General features: G+C 32.7%; 4 protein-coding genes across 4 annotated transcripts; all 4 read right to left on the bottom strand.

Annotated features, from left to right (window-relative positions):
- Positions 1 to 792: 792 nt before the first annotated feature.
- On the bottom strand, positions 793 to 3,418 carry LOC116851300. Its single transcript, XM_032830599.1, has 3 exons — positions 2,824 to 3,418; positions 2,335 to 2,509; positions 793 to 1,100 (listed from the first exon to the last, which is right to left on the bottom strand). Exons 1-3 carry the CDS (start codon positions 3,132 to 3,134, stop codon positions 921 to 923), a joined length of 666 nt encoding a protein of 221 aa, XP_032686490.1. The 5' UTR covers positions 3,135 to 3,418; the 3' UTR covers positions 793 to 920.
- Positions 3,419 to 4,886: 1,468 nt separating this feature from the next.
- On the bottom strand, positions 4,887 to 7,770 carry LOC116851321. The gene is made up of 8 exons (XM_032830623.1): positions 7,634 to 7,770; positions 7,272 to 7,394; positions 7,050 to 7,167; positions 6,730 to 6,991; positions 6,277 to 6,447; positions 5,458 to 5,548; positions 5,042 to 5,394; positions 4,887 to 4,964 (listed from the first exon to the last, which is right to left on the bottom strand). The coding sequence occupies exons 1-7, from the start codon at positions 7,742 to 7,744 to the stop codon at positions 5,254 to 5,256; spliced, it is 1,017 nt and encodes a 338-aa protein (XP_032686514.1). The 5' UTR covers positions 7,745 to 7,770; the 3' UTR covers positions 4,887 to 4,964; positions 5,042 to 5,253.
- A 2,597-nt stretch (positions 7,771 to 10,367) lies between these two features.
- LOC116851323 (odorant receptor 13a-like) lies at positions 10,368 to 12,147 on the bottom strand. Its single transcript, XM_032830626.1, has 7 exons — positions 12,052 to 12,147; positions 11,732 to 11,993; positions 11,260 to 11,430; positions 10,916 to 11,006; positions 10,716 to 10,852; positions 10,504 to 10,636; positions 10,368 to 10,425 (listed from the first exon to the last, which is right to left on the bottom strand). The coding sequence occupies exons 2-7, from the start codon at positions 11,989 to 11,991 to the stop codon at positions 10,375 to 10,377; spliced, it is 843 nt and encodes a 280-aa protein (XP_032686517.1). The 5' UTR covers positions 11,992 to 11,993; positions 12,052 to 12,147; the 3' UTR covers positions 10,368 to 10,374.
- On the bottom strand, positions 12,014 to 13,514 carry LOC116851299. The gene is made up of 3 exons (XM_032830598.1): positions 13,351 to 13,514; positions 12,264 to 12,386; positions 12,014 to 12,169 (listed from the first exon to the last, which is right to left on the bottom strand). Exons 1-3 carry the CDS (start codon positions 13,495 to 13,497, stop codon positions 12,014 to 12,016), a joined length of 426 nt encoding a protein of 141 aa, XP_032686489.1. The 5' UTR covers positions 13,498 to 13,514.
- Between the last annotated feature and the right edge of the window lie 1,419 nt (positions 13,515 to 14,933).

Genomic DNA, 14,933 nt, shown 5'->3' with positions numbered 1-14,933 from the left:
ATGCTGAACTTTTTGATAATACGCATATGTTCGCCCAATATACTTAGACTATGATCGGTAAAATTGCGATATGAATTTTTCATTCGCTACAACCCATAGTAAGGGTAACGATGAGAAAATATCAAGATGGAAAAAATACTGAATAAAGTATGCACTAGTAAGATAGACGCAGCAAAATGTGTACCCAGAACAATATAAAGTGCATTAAATATGTATAACGAAACCCTCCCTACACTCATGTTCTTTACACACGCAATGTCAAAGATAATTGTATGTTATACCACTCAGCTTGCACTGAACAACAAGGTATAAATAATAACACTGATACTTACCACTTTCGCAGTGTGGGAAAATGCTAGATTTGACTGCCGAGTTGGAATCGTTTTCTTTGCCAATTTCTTCCAATATTTAGTGAATATTCTGTCAATATTCTATTCATCTTATCAAGGAGAGGAAAATATCTGGTACTTGATAGTAATACTTAATATTAACATTAAATTCTTCCTAACGAAGTAAAGTGAAATGTTTATGAAACATTGAAACATTGAAAATAAGTTCGCGGCGTTAACCTAGAGTGCTATATGATACTTTATATAGAAAACTTATATTAACATATCTTAATTTACGTAGCTCAACGTAGACATAAATATCGAGCAAAATAATTTATTACTAAATATATTTCTTTATCCCAAACATATGAAGCATAAGCTGGTGGATGTTTATCGAAATGACGCTAATACCGTGAAGTAGGACATTGAAGTTTGCATTATCTGAAGAAAAAATTCCATTAATATATAAATAATATCAATAATTAAATAAATAAATATAATATATAATAAATAAATAAGATAAATGTAATAAACAATTAAATATAACATTTCGACGTATAGTTTTAATGAGAAGTTTTCTTCCGAAGTAAATCATACCGCGCAAAAATTTTCTAGAGACATTACAAGCAATTTTCCAGCCGTCAACTGACACGGCGAACGACTTCTCATTAAAATTAGTACAATGTCCTTTTGTCTTTCGACAGGTATGTTATACCAAGCGCCCGAGTATCTAAAAAACTTGTTGTTTTTAGTACATTTGACATATACAAACTATATCTGCAATCATGAATAACGCTTGAAAACTTACGCCGATTCGTGAATGCTTAAACTGTGATCCAGTATATATTGCGCTATCAAACTAAGAAAGAACATGTTCAACATTACTGCCAATAAAAACGCAGCAGACATCATCATTTCGGTCCATCGAAACATTTTGCTTACTAACTAAATGAAAAAGGAAAGTGAAGTGTGTGCACCAAAGTGAAACTCTTTTTCATTCGTATGTATACTTACTTGGACTGCCGTAATACTTATGGTAATTACATTTAATCCTGCTCCAACGAAAAGACTCCCCATATAAATGTTGTGTACTAGTTGTGCGCATCTAATTAATCAAGAAGTTATACAAGATGTCTCGTGTATTTAAAAACGATCACATACAATATGTAATACTGTAGAAATATATTTATGAATATAATACCAAACGTGTTTTGGTCAAGGCTCGAAATAGTTTTGTGTTTTGGCTGTTAACTGGTGTTTTTAGTAAATCCTAGCAATGACTAATATGATTGCTTAAAGCTAGAAACTAAAAAAATCACGGTGAAACTCCTGTTTAGGAAAGACACCTTCAATGATCGTGTTCTTATATAGTAAAGATATTATAAAAATTATCGTCCTGAGTAATCTTCTACAGTTCTTAGCTGTCGTTCGTTGTTTATTAAAAAGTTATTAACAAAAGAAATTTTAAAATACAATGTAATTCTTCGATATATCGTATATATTTAACAAGTCTCAAAAATATATTTTTGGTAGGGTGGAAGGCTTTGCCCGCTAAAAATCTAATCTAATTCTATCCTAATCTAATCTAATCTAATTCTATCCTACAGCATTATGAGAACGTCGATTGTTAAAATGTATGTCCATAAATGTATATTTTTTAACAACCAACACTATACTGTAGGGTATGGTTAGGTTAGATATTTAGCAGCCTGAGGAGTGAAGTCACCCACATCACCAAAGATATACTTTTAATGTTTTTTGTTATAACACATTTGTATTTTTTAGCTTCTAACTTTGACCAATCATGTTAGTCACTTCTAGAATTAATTAAAAAGATATCATTCAAAAACCAAAATATAAAACTATTTCTGGTTTTAACGGAAACTCTTGGTTGTTCCACACATTAACCAGTCAATTCTAGAAACGTCTTCGCTTCAGACTTTGACTATAACTTTATAAATATTATTTGCTGTATAGAAAATATTATATATATTAATACATATACCAACTTGATTGCTTTTTTGTGACTGACGACACATTCTCTGTAAATGGCTTGCTTGTCTAATGTTGATCGCTGTTCTTTATATCGGTAGATATTATACACATTATTATGATCACAATTCTCAAAAGATTGTGCAGTACGTTCTGTAATTGAATCGGTTATATGTTCTAATTTATGCCTGTAAATTGAATTGTGATCTTATCCTCTCTCTCTACGCATGAATATAAAGTATTGTTAGTATTATTATATTACAAATAATTATATTATGTTGCGTACAAATACACAAACACACACACACACACACACACACATACACACGTATAAATATAAAAATATTTTAGTTTATTTTTAAGAAAATAAAAAAATCATTTCGTAATCTTAAATCGATAAAAAATGCAAACTTTTCAGTATTCAAATATAAAAATTTCTGTGCAAAGTGTTTAATTAATTACGTTCCAATAGAATTGTGCAACGTGTGTAAAAGGTACTTACTTTACTATCGCAAATAAGTAACACACATGAATGGTGAATGTAATGAACGTAATATCCGCAGCGATGCTATTAAATATAACCAGCACACCTGCCACACTCGTGTGTAACCATAGCCAAAACCAATAGGTTTGCATATCAATTCCATAATCAAGTTCAAAGGCTAAACTTCTCACACGCGTCTCGTTGCGAGGTAACACAATGTCCAGCATTGGCGAGATCGTCGGTGCCAAAATAAAACACATGAGTCCATTACACATTACAGCTGAAAGAATAGGAATAACGTCATACACGCTTGCGACGCATGACGACATTTACCGTACTTGCGTACGCGATGCATAATATCCTCGATTTTGACGCATACATCTCTAGAATTTTACTTTCCTCCTCACTCAACGTCCTCTTCCATTCTGTTTTAATTTGTCGCAGCAGCACTTTCATCTGGTGATTTTTGAGAAAGCGTATAATGTACTTGGATTATAATGTACGCGTATTTATTGTGCTGTGTGCTGCATCGATAATAGTTTGAAGATATCGACTTATCATGTGCAAAATACTAACAATGCGATCAATACCTCTGTCTTAAAAAACGTAAAAGTCAAGATTTTCGACAAGCACAAAAAGGCGGTAAAGATCGGCGGCATACACATGCACACCGTGTCCATGTCTTTCCCCCAAACTTGATGCAATCTCTTTAACTATATTGAATAGACGAACAATAGAACAATTATCAACTTTGTGTACCTTTTACCTCATACCATAATTTAGAATCATCTATACCGAAATTACATCATTCTAGTCTATAATTATAGTGACACGACTCTCTATAGTTCGCCACCGCAACGTTACAAAAGTTTCATATCTGATAATCTTTTAAATAACAAAAGATGTTGAAGTTTTTGACGTGTCTAATCAAAGAAAGAAAGTAAGGCAAACAAAAGCAAATGGTGATGTTGTAATGAAAAATTAATGGTATAATTTCGAAACGGTCGATTAAATAATTTCTCAACATTTAAATCATTGTCATTACTTTTAAAACATCAACATTTGCTTTGATGCCCTTTTTTTTATTTCTTTAAATGCATCTAATCAATTTGCGAATTGTTTATCATTTACGATATTCTATACGCAATCAATTTTCTGTCTTACCAATGTTTCTATGTTTCGTGACCGCGACATAGAAATGGATACCATATTTACCTGAGGTGGAAGGAATGAAATTAATATAAAAATGCTGCATGACCGGATAACCCTTTTCTTGTTTTGCGCCTGATACGGCCATAAACCGACCATTGAACAAAATAATTTCGTTAAGTAATAGTAACGTGTATCAAACACTTTATTCATGTTCACCCGAGCACGTATGCGAATCCTTCGGATTGTCTCTGACAACGCTAGAGCACAATAAACTTGATGCAATCAATAAGGAGGTTGGACAATGTAGCCCTTGCTTATATTCGAACACGCATATATCCATCGCTTGGACAAGATATATTTAACTAAACTATCATTATTCTTGAACATATATGATATGTTTTAAGAACTATCCCTTCTAACTCCGTTAGAATTGCGTCACCTAGCGGGTTTTGACAAAAGTTTTCCTCAGTCTAGTAGCTACCTTGATACGGTGCAGTAAGTGCTTTATACCCTCGAGAGAGTCGTCAAAATTCGGGTATGTCAGTCAAAATGTCGCATGTTAGTGCCTAATGTAAAATTTGCCCGCTTTTTTTCCGAATATTAATGACAAACATGTTTTTCCCTCCTTTTAATAGCCATCAAATAAATGGGTGAAAATTAATAACAAGAGCATGTCTATAATTCGAATGTTAGTGACGAAATAAAAGTTTTTACTATATGATGTATTCAATTTTAGTTTAGCATCTGTTATATGTTATGCATTTATTATACGTTTAATTCTATCCCTTACAAAATGATGAAACTGCTAAGTATGCTAAGTATAGAAAGCAATTAATCTATATATAATATATATATACAAATAACATGGATAAATATTTTATTGATAAATATTACTCTTATTTTCACTCTAAAGAAATAAGACATTAATCGTATCAGCAGAAAGTATATGCAGATATTTATCGAAAAGAGGCTAACACCGTGAAGTACGACATCGATGTCTGCACTATCTAAAACAAGAGAATTTTCAATATATATTATTTAAATGTTACATAATAACAAATAAATACATTTTGAGCATTTTTACCGTAGAAAAGCTTTCCAGTGACATGATAAAAAAGTTTCCAGCCATCATTTTGCATGGTATACGGCTCCTCATTAACATCAGTATAATGTCCTTTTGTACCTTAACAGACATTTTGTACCAAGAGCATGAATACCTACAAAACTGTCGTTTTTAAAACATTCCATACACATATAAACGCAGCATCTACGGTCGACAAGCACGTATTCATTCACTCACGCCGATTCGTGAACGTCCGCACTGTGATCCAATATATATTGCGCCATTAAATTGAGAAAGAATATGTGTACCAATTCGCTACTTATGTACGTGCAAGCCATCGTCATCTGAGCCCATTGAGACAACTTGCTCACTAACTGAATAAAAACAGAGAAAGTAAAAAATCTACGAATAAGATTCTCTTTCCCGCTCGAACTCACCTGAACTGCCGAAATACTTATCATGATTACGTTTATTGATGCACCAGCGAAGAGACTCCACGCGAAAATGTGGTATAATATTTGCGCGCATCTAATTAATAAGGATGATATACAAGATATCTGAACGATTTTAAAACAATTGTATGAATGACAGTATGATAGCGTGAATATTCTTTATAATTCTATCAAGGTTATATTATACACACTACATATACACTTCTACACATATATACAGGGCGTCCTGTAACTGACGACGGAGCCGCGATATGCAAGTAGAACACATCAGTCTGAACGAAAAAATCTTCTACCATTTTTTAAACAATAAATCTGCAGAATTCAACGAAATTTTCTTTAGGATTTCACTATGTTTTTCTTATAAACAACCAATTTTCCCATTATTCTACGTAAAAAAGTATTTAGGTATACTTGTCGAAAAGTGAATAGTTTACGAAATATTTTATATCTTATGTTAAACAGTATGAGAATAAAATATCTCGGAAAATGTTCGCTATTTGACGATTTTATTCCAGTATTTTTATACGCAAAATAATTGCAGATATCGATTTATACTAAAAAGATTAAACAGTTTCATTAAATAATTTAAATTAAGAACTTTTCAGGATCAATAAAGCTTACTATCCTTTTGCTTCTCGAAATCTTATAACTTTTGAGATAATTTTTCGTATCTTTCTCAATGTCCGAGATATTCAAGTATATTAATTAAAACAGAAACACTCTCTGTGTGTATGTGTGTGTATACGCGTATTTATTACTGCACTAAAAAATGTACGAATATGTCGTATAAATCCATATACTAACTCTATTGCTTTTTTATGTCTAAGAACACATTGTTTTATGGCAGTAGCTTGCTCTTGTAATTTCCCTTGCTGCTCTTTATATTTCCAGGTGTCCACCGTGTTATAATCACAATTCTCGAAAGGTTGTATTGTATCTTGTTTTACTGAATCGTCCAACTGTTCCAATCTATATCTGTATATTGGAATTATGATATTATCATGGCGCCTAAAATCTTCCACGTTACATATATTTTAAAGAAATAAATTTTCATTTTGCGAGTGCTCTTAAAGATATATTTTAATCGTTTGAGGTCCAAATATCGCAGATAGACATTCCTATATTGTATTACGATAAAGTTATTTGGTGGTGGGAAAAGGTGAGCGACTGAGTGAACGAGTGTATGTATTTGTATTTGTATTTTTATTTGTGAAAGAAAAAGAGGGAGAGAAAGAGAGAGAATGTGTAGGGACTAACCTTACAATGGCAAACATGTAGCAGCAATGCAATATCAACGTAATATACGTTGTATCTGTGGCAATAACATTTATTATAACAACTACTCCAGCTAAACTAGTGTGCAACCATAGCCAGAACCAATAAGTCTGTAGGTCAATTCCGTAATTCAATTCGAAGGCTAAATATCTCATGCGCGTTTCGTTTTTGGGTAAAATAATATCCAATATTGGCAAGATCGTCGGCGATATGATGAAGCATATAAGTACATTACTCATAATTACTGAAAAAATAGAAGTAACGTTATATGTATTCGGTAAGTCTAATGACAATTACTATACCTGCGTATATCATGCAAAATTCTCTCGTTTTCGACGCGTAAGTTGTTACAACCTTATTCTCTTCACTTCTCGAAGTTCTTTCCCACTCCGTTTCAATCTGACATAACAACGATTTGATCTGATGTTTTTAAAAAAATGTGATATACTTGAAATGTAATATTTCCTGGCGTATTGGGCGATTAAATCCGCAAAAGATATAATGAGAAATAATACAGCTAATACCTTTGATTGGAATCGAATAATAATCCCGACTTTGATTAGCATCAATACAATGGTAAAGAGTGGTGATATACACATGATTACACCGTCTATATCCTTACCATATATATCATACAATCTTCTCAGCTGAATCGAAAAGACAAATGATAAAATTTATGTATATTAATATAATGTTATCCATAATTAATATTGATATACGGACAATTGAATGAAATATACTAGACATTTCGCGTGTGTTTTTGTAAATATATCTAAATATACTTCAATATTTTTCACATACGTGTGTTTAAACGACGGATATAGAAAGAACACCACGTAGAAAAATTTATATTCTTCCAATAAGAAAAAATACGCGCAATCTTTACCTGTGGTGGAAAAAATGAGAACAATATGAACAGATGAAACGACTGAAGAATTCTGTTCTTAAACTGCGATTGAAATGGCCATAAGCCAGCCATCGAGCAAGATAGTTTCATTACGTAATAGTAACGCGTATTGAACAACGTAGTCATGTTAATTAGCGAACGTATCGAAAATTTCTAACAGGACTGCGAGAGAGGAATTGGTAAGCCGTGAAAAAAGGTTACAATGCGGCACGCGATAGTAAAATATTTTTATCCGTTATTTTAACAAAGACTGTCTTTTACAAACGTGAAACATTGCAGCGTTTAAGATGTGAACTTTGCATGTTCAAACAAGCCGTGAAAACGCGGGATCACAGCAATAATAAGCAAATAATAATAAAAAATTACCCATGGAGGGTACATATATCATGCATAATAGGGGAAGATAGGATATAACGTATCATTATTGAGACTCTCCATGCATTCATATTTTTTATACGCGAATAAAATTAGAAATAAGTAGATATTTCTATAATAATAATACAAAGTACAGACTCTAGATATTGTGATCGACGTGAACGTCCAGCACGCAAGAGCCTGCGCAGTACTATTTTCGCCTCCTCAGTATCAAGGGAGTTCTCACCGGCTGCACAGTTAGAATGGTAGAGTGTAATTTATCGGTCGGCGATAGAAAATAAAGAGGTAGGTGGGATAATTGACAAATATGAAGCGTGGAATTATAAACAACGACTTTACTATGCTTTCCATTTAATATCACAACAAAGTCGACATAAGCATCATTCTGTCCTTATTCCATATTCAATGAGTAACTAAAATAGCATGATGCTTGTGTCGACTTGTGTTATTAAATGGAAAACATCCTATGTCTTTTCTTTTATATTACTCCGGCTGCTGTGTAAGCTTCCTCGATGCTCGCACAGATTATTGCTGCTCGTTAGTTATATACTTTCAGTGCAAGTCCCACGATAGGGTGTTCTTGATCTTCTAATATCTTTCTAATATCACTTTGTCAACCGAGCACGGAGGCTCGTCCGTTCACGGCGATAACAGCCGACGCGCCGCTGATTTCGACAAAGATATAAAGTGTTGGTCTCTCTTTTTTTTTAAATTGTAAGTTTGAGAATTTTTTCATGTTTCCCTTACTTTACATTGTTGCTAAGCAATATTATTTTATTCCTATGAAACGAAAAAACAACTTTTTCAGTTGGCGCATCTTTCCCTAAAAATCAAATCTTTTTTTATTGCTATAGATAATACTGACATCGACGGTAAATAACAAAAATGTAAGAATAAATTTATATTATTGTAAGTGTCATGCAATAAACGTATCTACGAGTTATCGACGGTATTGATTAATTCGGTATTGACGATATATATAATTAATTACATCAAAGTTGAATTCGCAGATAGCACAGAGAATTCAAATAAAATTCAAAAAAAATTCTGTTGTATGTCACCAATTCTGAGTTAATTTTTAGATGCAAAAAGAATTCTTCAGAGTTCAGTTTAATGAAAAAAATTCTTTTTGCATCTAAAAGTAAACTCAGAATTAGAGTCATACGACTGACTCTTTTTTGAATGCTCTGTGCTATCTAGATTAATAATTAACTTTGTCAATCAGTGAAATTACTTGTGATTTTGCATATGACGATTGATCAATTTTGATTATTGATTTGCTAATTATTTTAATTAAAGAAAATTTTAGTTGATTAACACCTAATACTACTATTATTTATTATTACGTGATTGCGCAATTGACTTATTAGGATATTACTTGAAATATGATATGGAAGAATTCTGCGGTTATCAAGAAATATGGAAAAAAAAGTTTGCTAATACTTACCAAATGCGTTTTATCATACCCTTTGGTAAATAGTAACCAATATGGTAAATGTTATCAAATGTTTGTTAATAATTACAAAGTTGTTAATAACATTAACTTTTTTATAATAATATTCACTTTTTATATTTAGTTGATACTATTTCACTAAATGTAGTAACTATAACACAGGCTGGATAATTATTACCAAAAATTTTTCTCAGTGTAGAGCAACACTTTCCATATCTTAAGCTGGTCGAGCCAACCGACACGCGACAGAAAAAAAATTTGTTCCTGGAATAATATTGTTGCATATAATCATATCGTGCGAAATTCTCTCTTAAAAATAATTATAACTAATCGTCCTTTTTAAATGGCCAGCATGGGGTGAAAGCCACACGAACAATGTGATTTCGGGTTGTCTACATTTGAAGGTAAATCGATATGTCTTTTTCGTATATAAAAAGAAAGAAATCATGATATCAAATAAGACAAATAGAAAAGCAACTAAGAATAAATTTTTTTTTATACTTCGTCCCTCAACGAAATATAATTAGAATAGTTTTTTTATAGTTCATTTCCCAACGAAATTATTTTCGTCTTGTCTTCGATGCGTTGAGAAAACTGCCCGTCCCGAGAAATCGACAAGGCAAATAACATAAAAGTTTTTATAGCAAAGGAAGATTTTATTCTTGCATGCCGTTACTGTTTGATTCTCCCGAAAGGCATCACAAATAAAGATTGCTGATAACAAACGATACTTTATTGTGATGACTATAAACGTATTCCGTGAGCATTAAGCAATTGGAAATTTTTCAAAATACCGCATAAATATGTTATAAATTATTGATAAATATCATTCTTATTTTCATTCTAAAGAAATGAGATGTCAATCGTATCAACAAAAAGTATATGCGGACATTTATCGAAAAGAGGCCAACATTGTAAAATACGACATCGATGTTTGTACTATCTAAAACAAGAGAATTTACAATATATATTAATTAAATGTAACACTGATAACAAATAAATACGTTTTGAGTATTCATACCGCGCAAAAGCTTTCCAATGACATTACGAAATATTTTCCAGCCATCATTTTGCATGGTAAACGGCTCCTCATTAAGATCAATATAATATCCTTTTGTACCTTGACAGACATATTGTACCAAGAGCATGAAAACCTACAAAACTGTCGTTTTTAATCCCATACACATATAAACGCAGCAACTGCGATCGACAAGCACGTATTCATTCACTCACGCCGATTCGTGAACGTCCACACTGTGGTCCAATATATATTGCGCCATTAAACTGAGAAAGAATATGTGCACCAATTCGCCAGCTACGAATACGCAAGCTATCGCCATCTGACCCCATTGAGACAATTTGCTCACTAACTGAATAAAAACTGAGGAAGTCAAATATCCACGCGTAAGATTCTCTTTCCCGTCCAAACTTACCTGAACTGCCGAAATACTTATCATGATTACGTTTATTGATGCACCAGCGAAGAGACTCCACGCGAAAATGTGGTATAATACCTGTGCGCATCTAATTAATAAAAAATTAAATAATTTCATTAAATAATTAAGATTAAGAGTTTTGCAGAGTGATATAAAGGTCACTATCTGTTTGCCTCTCAAAATCCTACAACTTTTGAAATAATTTTTCGTGTCTTCCTTAATATCCGAGATATTCGAATGTATTAATTAAAATGAGATGCATTCTTATATGTGTGTGTATACGCGCATATATTACTGTACTAAAAAATGTACGAATATGTCATATAAATCCATTTACTAACTTTATTGCTTTCTCATGTCTAAGAACGCATTGTTTCATGGCAGCAACTTGCTTTTGTAATTCCACTTGCCGCTCTTTGCATTGCCAGGTGCGCATCGTGTTATAATCACGATTCTCGAAAGGTTGTATTGTATTTTTTTTTATTGAATGGGTCAACTGTTCCAATCTATATCTGCATATTGGAATTATGATATTATTCTATCGCGTGAAGTCTTCTATATTACAAATATTTTAAAGAAATAAATATTTATTCCGCGAGTGCTCTTAAAAGTTTATTTTAATCGTCCGGGATCCTAATATTCCAGATAGACATTTCCATAAATTATTATATTACTATAAACTTATTTAGTGGTGGGAAAAGTGCGTGACTGCACGGGTATATATATTTGGATTTGTGAAAGAGATAAAGGGAGAGAGAGAGAAAGAGAAAGAGAGAGGGAGAGAAATAGAGAGAGAATAGAGTAGAGACTAACCTTACAATGGCAAACATGTAGCAACCATGCAACATCAACGTAACATACATTATATCTGCGGCAGTGTAATTTAACATAACAAACACTGCAGTTAAACAAACGTGCAACCACAGCCAGAACCAATAAGTCTGTAAGTCAATTCCGTAATTCAATTCGAAGGCTAAATATCTTACGCGCGTTTCGTTTTTGGGTAAAATAATGTCCAACAGTGGCGAGATCGTCGGCGATAAGACAACGCATAAAACTACGTTAGACAACATTACTGAAAGAATAGAAGTAACGTTATATGTATTCGGTAAGGCAAACGACATTTATTATACCTGTGTATATGATGCAAAATACTCTCGTCCTTGACGCATAAGCTATTACAATCTTATGCTCTTCACTTCTCGAAGTTCTTTCCCACTCCGTTTCAATTTGAGATAATAACGACTTGATCTGGTGTTAAAAAAAACATGATATACTTAATAATCTTAATATGTCTTGGCATATTGGATGATTAAATCCGCGAAAGAAATAATGCAATTGATACCTCTGATTTGAATCGAATGATAATGCCGGTTTTGATTAGGAGCAATATAATGGTAAAGAGTGGTGATATACACATGATCACACCGTCTATATCTTTACCGTACACATCATACAATCCTTTCAGCTGAATCGAAAAGACAAGTGACAAAATTTATGTATATTGGTACAATTTTATCCATAATTGATATTGACAGGCGCACGATTAAATGAAATATACTAGACGTTTCGCACACAAGTTTGTGTGTGTGTGTGTGTATGTTGTATGTAAATATATCTAAATGCAGGGTTGGATAGTAACTAGTTAAAAAGTTAAAAGTTAAGTTAAAAAGTTAAAAAGTTAAATAGCTTTAACTTAACTTAGTTACATTTTTACATTCTTAACTTTTAACTTAACTTAATTACATTTCATCTATTAACTTTTACTTCAATTATCTAACTATTAGTAACTATTAACTTTTAATTCAATTATCTTGAAGTTAACCATGCCATAAAAGTGTCGCAAGACGTCGAAAGGCTATTCAGTGACTGACTCACGCCTGTCAGTTTGCTTTTAGTGAGACAAGGAGGGATTATCCGTCTTTGTCTAACTCACGCGCTTTCTTGCGTGAATAGGCCTCATTTCACGGCTCATTTCACAGTTTTGCACAGAAAAGTTGTTTATCCACAGAAAAAGTGAGAACTCGGAACTTTTTACAAGTGTACTTCAGCGATTTCAAGTGCTGTTTATTATAAATATTTTTTTATTTATAAATGACACGCAAGAATTGTTAGTGTGGCGTTTGTCGCTGACTTGCCGTAACAACGCCTTGTTGTTGGATGTTTTACCTGATCGTTCGGACAAACGTTTTTACTTTCAATGACTTCTGACGATCTTGATGAATGACACCCATATTTATAATATACTTTTATATTATGCAAATAACATTTCAATACCATACAAAATCATTTTACTTGCGTGCGTACGTGTGAGTGTACCGAATGTAACATCTTTGGACAAAGAAAAAAAAAACTTTTTGCAGAAAAGATGTTGACATTTTATTGCCTGCATAAATTTTTATCGGACTTATTGCAAATTACACAATCTTTACCTGTGGTGGAATAAATAAGAGTATTATAAGCAGATTGAACGACTGAAGAATTCTGCTCTTAAACTGCGATTGAAATGGCCATAAGCCAGTTATCGAGCAACATAATTTTGTTAAGTAATAGTAACGTGTATCAAACAATGTAGTCATGTTAATTAGCGAACGTATCGAAGATTACTAACAAGACTGCGAGAAGGGAATTGATAAAACGAGAAAAAAGGCTACAATACGGCAAGCGATAGTAGAATATTTTTATCCGTTATTTTAACAAAGACTTTCCTTGACAAACGTGAAATACTGCAACGTCTGAGATGAACTTTTTATGTCGAAACTACCGTGAAAACGCGGAGTTACAGATAAGCAAATAGTAATAAAAAAACTACATATGGAGGGTGCATATATCATGCATGACAGGGGAAGATAGAAGACAATGTACTCCTATTAAGACCCTCTATATATCTATACCTTTTACACACAAATAAAAATGGAAATAGGTAGATATTTCTATAATAATAGTACAAAGTACAGGCACTAGATACTGACTTGGTAGATATCTACCACGTCTAGATATTGATTGACGTAGGCGTCGCACGCGGGAGCACGCGGGAGCACGCGCAATACTATTTTCGCCTCTTCAGTATTAAGAGAGTCCTCACCGGTTGCACAGTTAGAATGGTAGGATATAATTTATATGGTCGGCCAAACGCGAAACAAGAAACAAAGAGGAGGGTGAGAGAACTTGCGAATACGAGGCGTGAAATTGTAAACGACTTTACTTTTTTTTATATTACTCCAGTTGCGGTAATATTACTCCTGTAAGCTTCTTCGATAATCGCACAAATTACTGCTACTCATTAATTATATACTTTCAATGCAAGTCCCACGATAGGATGTCCTTGATCTTTGTAATATCACGCTGTCCGATACCCGATCGTTCACGGAGGCTCGTCCGATCACGATGATAACGATGCGCTGATTACGATCAAAGATATAAAGCGTTGGCCTCTCTTTCTTTTTAAATTATAATTTTGAGAATTGTTTCAAGTTGTTCTTAGTTATAAAAATACTATTATTGATAATTACTATTATTGATTATTGAGAATTGTTTCAAGTTGTTCTTAGTTATAAAAATACTATTTTTGATAATTGTGCATTAAAATGTTGATAAAATTAATAAAATTTTTCACCAACAGAAATAATCATATTTATCTTTTTTAAGTGTTGGAAGATTGCTTTTTTTAATAAGAAATATAATTATGCAGGAGCTTGTTTTATGCACAATTACCTACTCTTTTTGTAATTAATATTTCAGGTTTGGATAGTTTGAAGTTTTGAGTTTCGAGACACATTTGAATTCAAGTTTCGAGAACTTAAAAATCAAGTTTCGTTTCATCCCTACTATTTTCTCTATTTCATGGAGAAAAAGACAATGAGGTACATAGCGGATTGCATTACCTTAAAATAAATTGCAGCATCACATACGAGGGTGGTCTGAAAAGTTTCCGACCTCAACGTGAAGATAGCAGCACTTGTAAATAAAAGCTAGTGAATTTCGTTGTTCATCTGTTGACAGTTACTCACCGAAG

The sequence above is a fragment of the Odontomachus brunneus genome, unplaced genomic scaffold, assembly GCF_010583005.1.
Source record: "Odontomachus brunneus isolate Ranch 3 - 2012 unplaced genomic scaffold, Obru_v1 Obru_scaffold_171, whole genome shotgun sequence".
In the NCBI taxonomy this organism is placed as follows: Eukaryota; Metazoa; Arthropoda; class Insecta; order Hymenoptera; family Formicidae; genus Odontomachus; species Odontomachus brunneus.
This window is presented reverse-complemented; position numbering and strand designations above follow the sequence as displayed.

Excerpts from the sequence above, each read along its gene's own strand:
- LOC116851300 (XM_032830599.1), bottom strand. The coding sequence starts at position 3,134 with ATGTCGTCATGCGTCGCAAGCGTGTATGACGTTATTCCTATTCTTTCA. Across the intron at positions 2,510-2,823 it reads TACTTATTTGCGATAGTAAA|GCATAAATTAGAACATATAA; the intron begins GTAAGTACCTTT and ends TTCAATTTACAG. Across the intron at positions 1,101-2,334 it reads ACAAAAAAGCAATCAAGTTG|TTTGTATATGTCAAATGTAC; the intron begins GTATATGTATTA and ends TTGCAGATATAG.
- LOC116851321 (XM_032830623.1), bottom strand. The coding sequence starts at position 7,744 with ATGAAACTATCTTGCTCGATGGCTGGCTTATGGCCATTTCAATCGCAG. Across the intron at positions 6,448-6,729 it reads TACATGTTTGCCATTGTAAG|ATATAGATTGGAACAGTTGG; the intron begins GTTAGTCCCTAC and ends TCCAATATACAG. Across the intron at positions 5,395-5,457 it reads TAAGTATTTCGGCAGTTCAG|TTAGTGAGCAAGTTGTCTCA; the intron begins GTGAGTTCGAGC and ends GTTTTTATTCAG.
- LOC116851323 (XM_032830626.1), bottom strand. The coding sequence starts at position 11,991 with ATGTTGTCTAACGTAGTTTTATGCGTTGTCTTATCGCCGACGATCTCG. Across the intron at positions 10,853-10,915 it reads TAAGTATTTCGGCAGTTCAG|TTAGTGAGCAAATTGTCTCA; the intron begins GTAAGTTTGGAC and ends GTTTTTATTCAG. Across the intron at positions 10,637-10,715 it reads GTGGACGTTCACGAATCGGC|GTTTTCATGCTCTTGGTACA; the intron begins GTGAGTGAATGA and ends ACAGTTTTGTAG.
- LOC116851299 (XM_032830598.1), bottom strand. The coding sequence starts at position 13,497 with ATGACTACATTGTTTGATACACGTTACTATTACTTAACAAAATTATGT. Across the intron at positions 12,387-13,350 it reads TCTTATTTATTCCACCACAG|CTGAAAGGATTGTATGATGT; the intron begins GTAAAGATTGTG and ends TTTTCGATTCAG. Across the intron at positions 12,170-12,263 it reads TCATTCGATTCAAATCAGAG|ATCAAGTCGTTATTATCTCA; the intron begins GTATCAATTGCA and ends TTTTAACACCAG.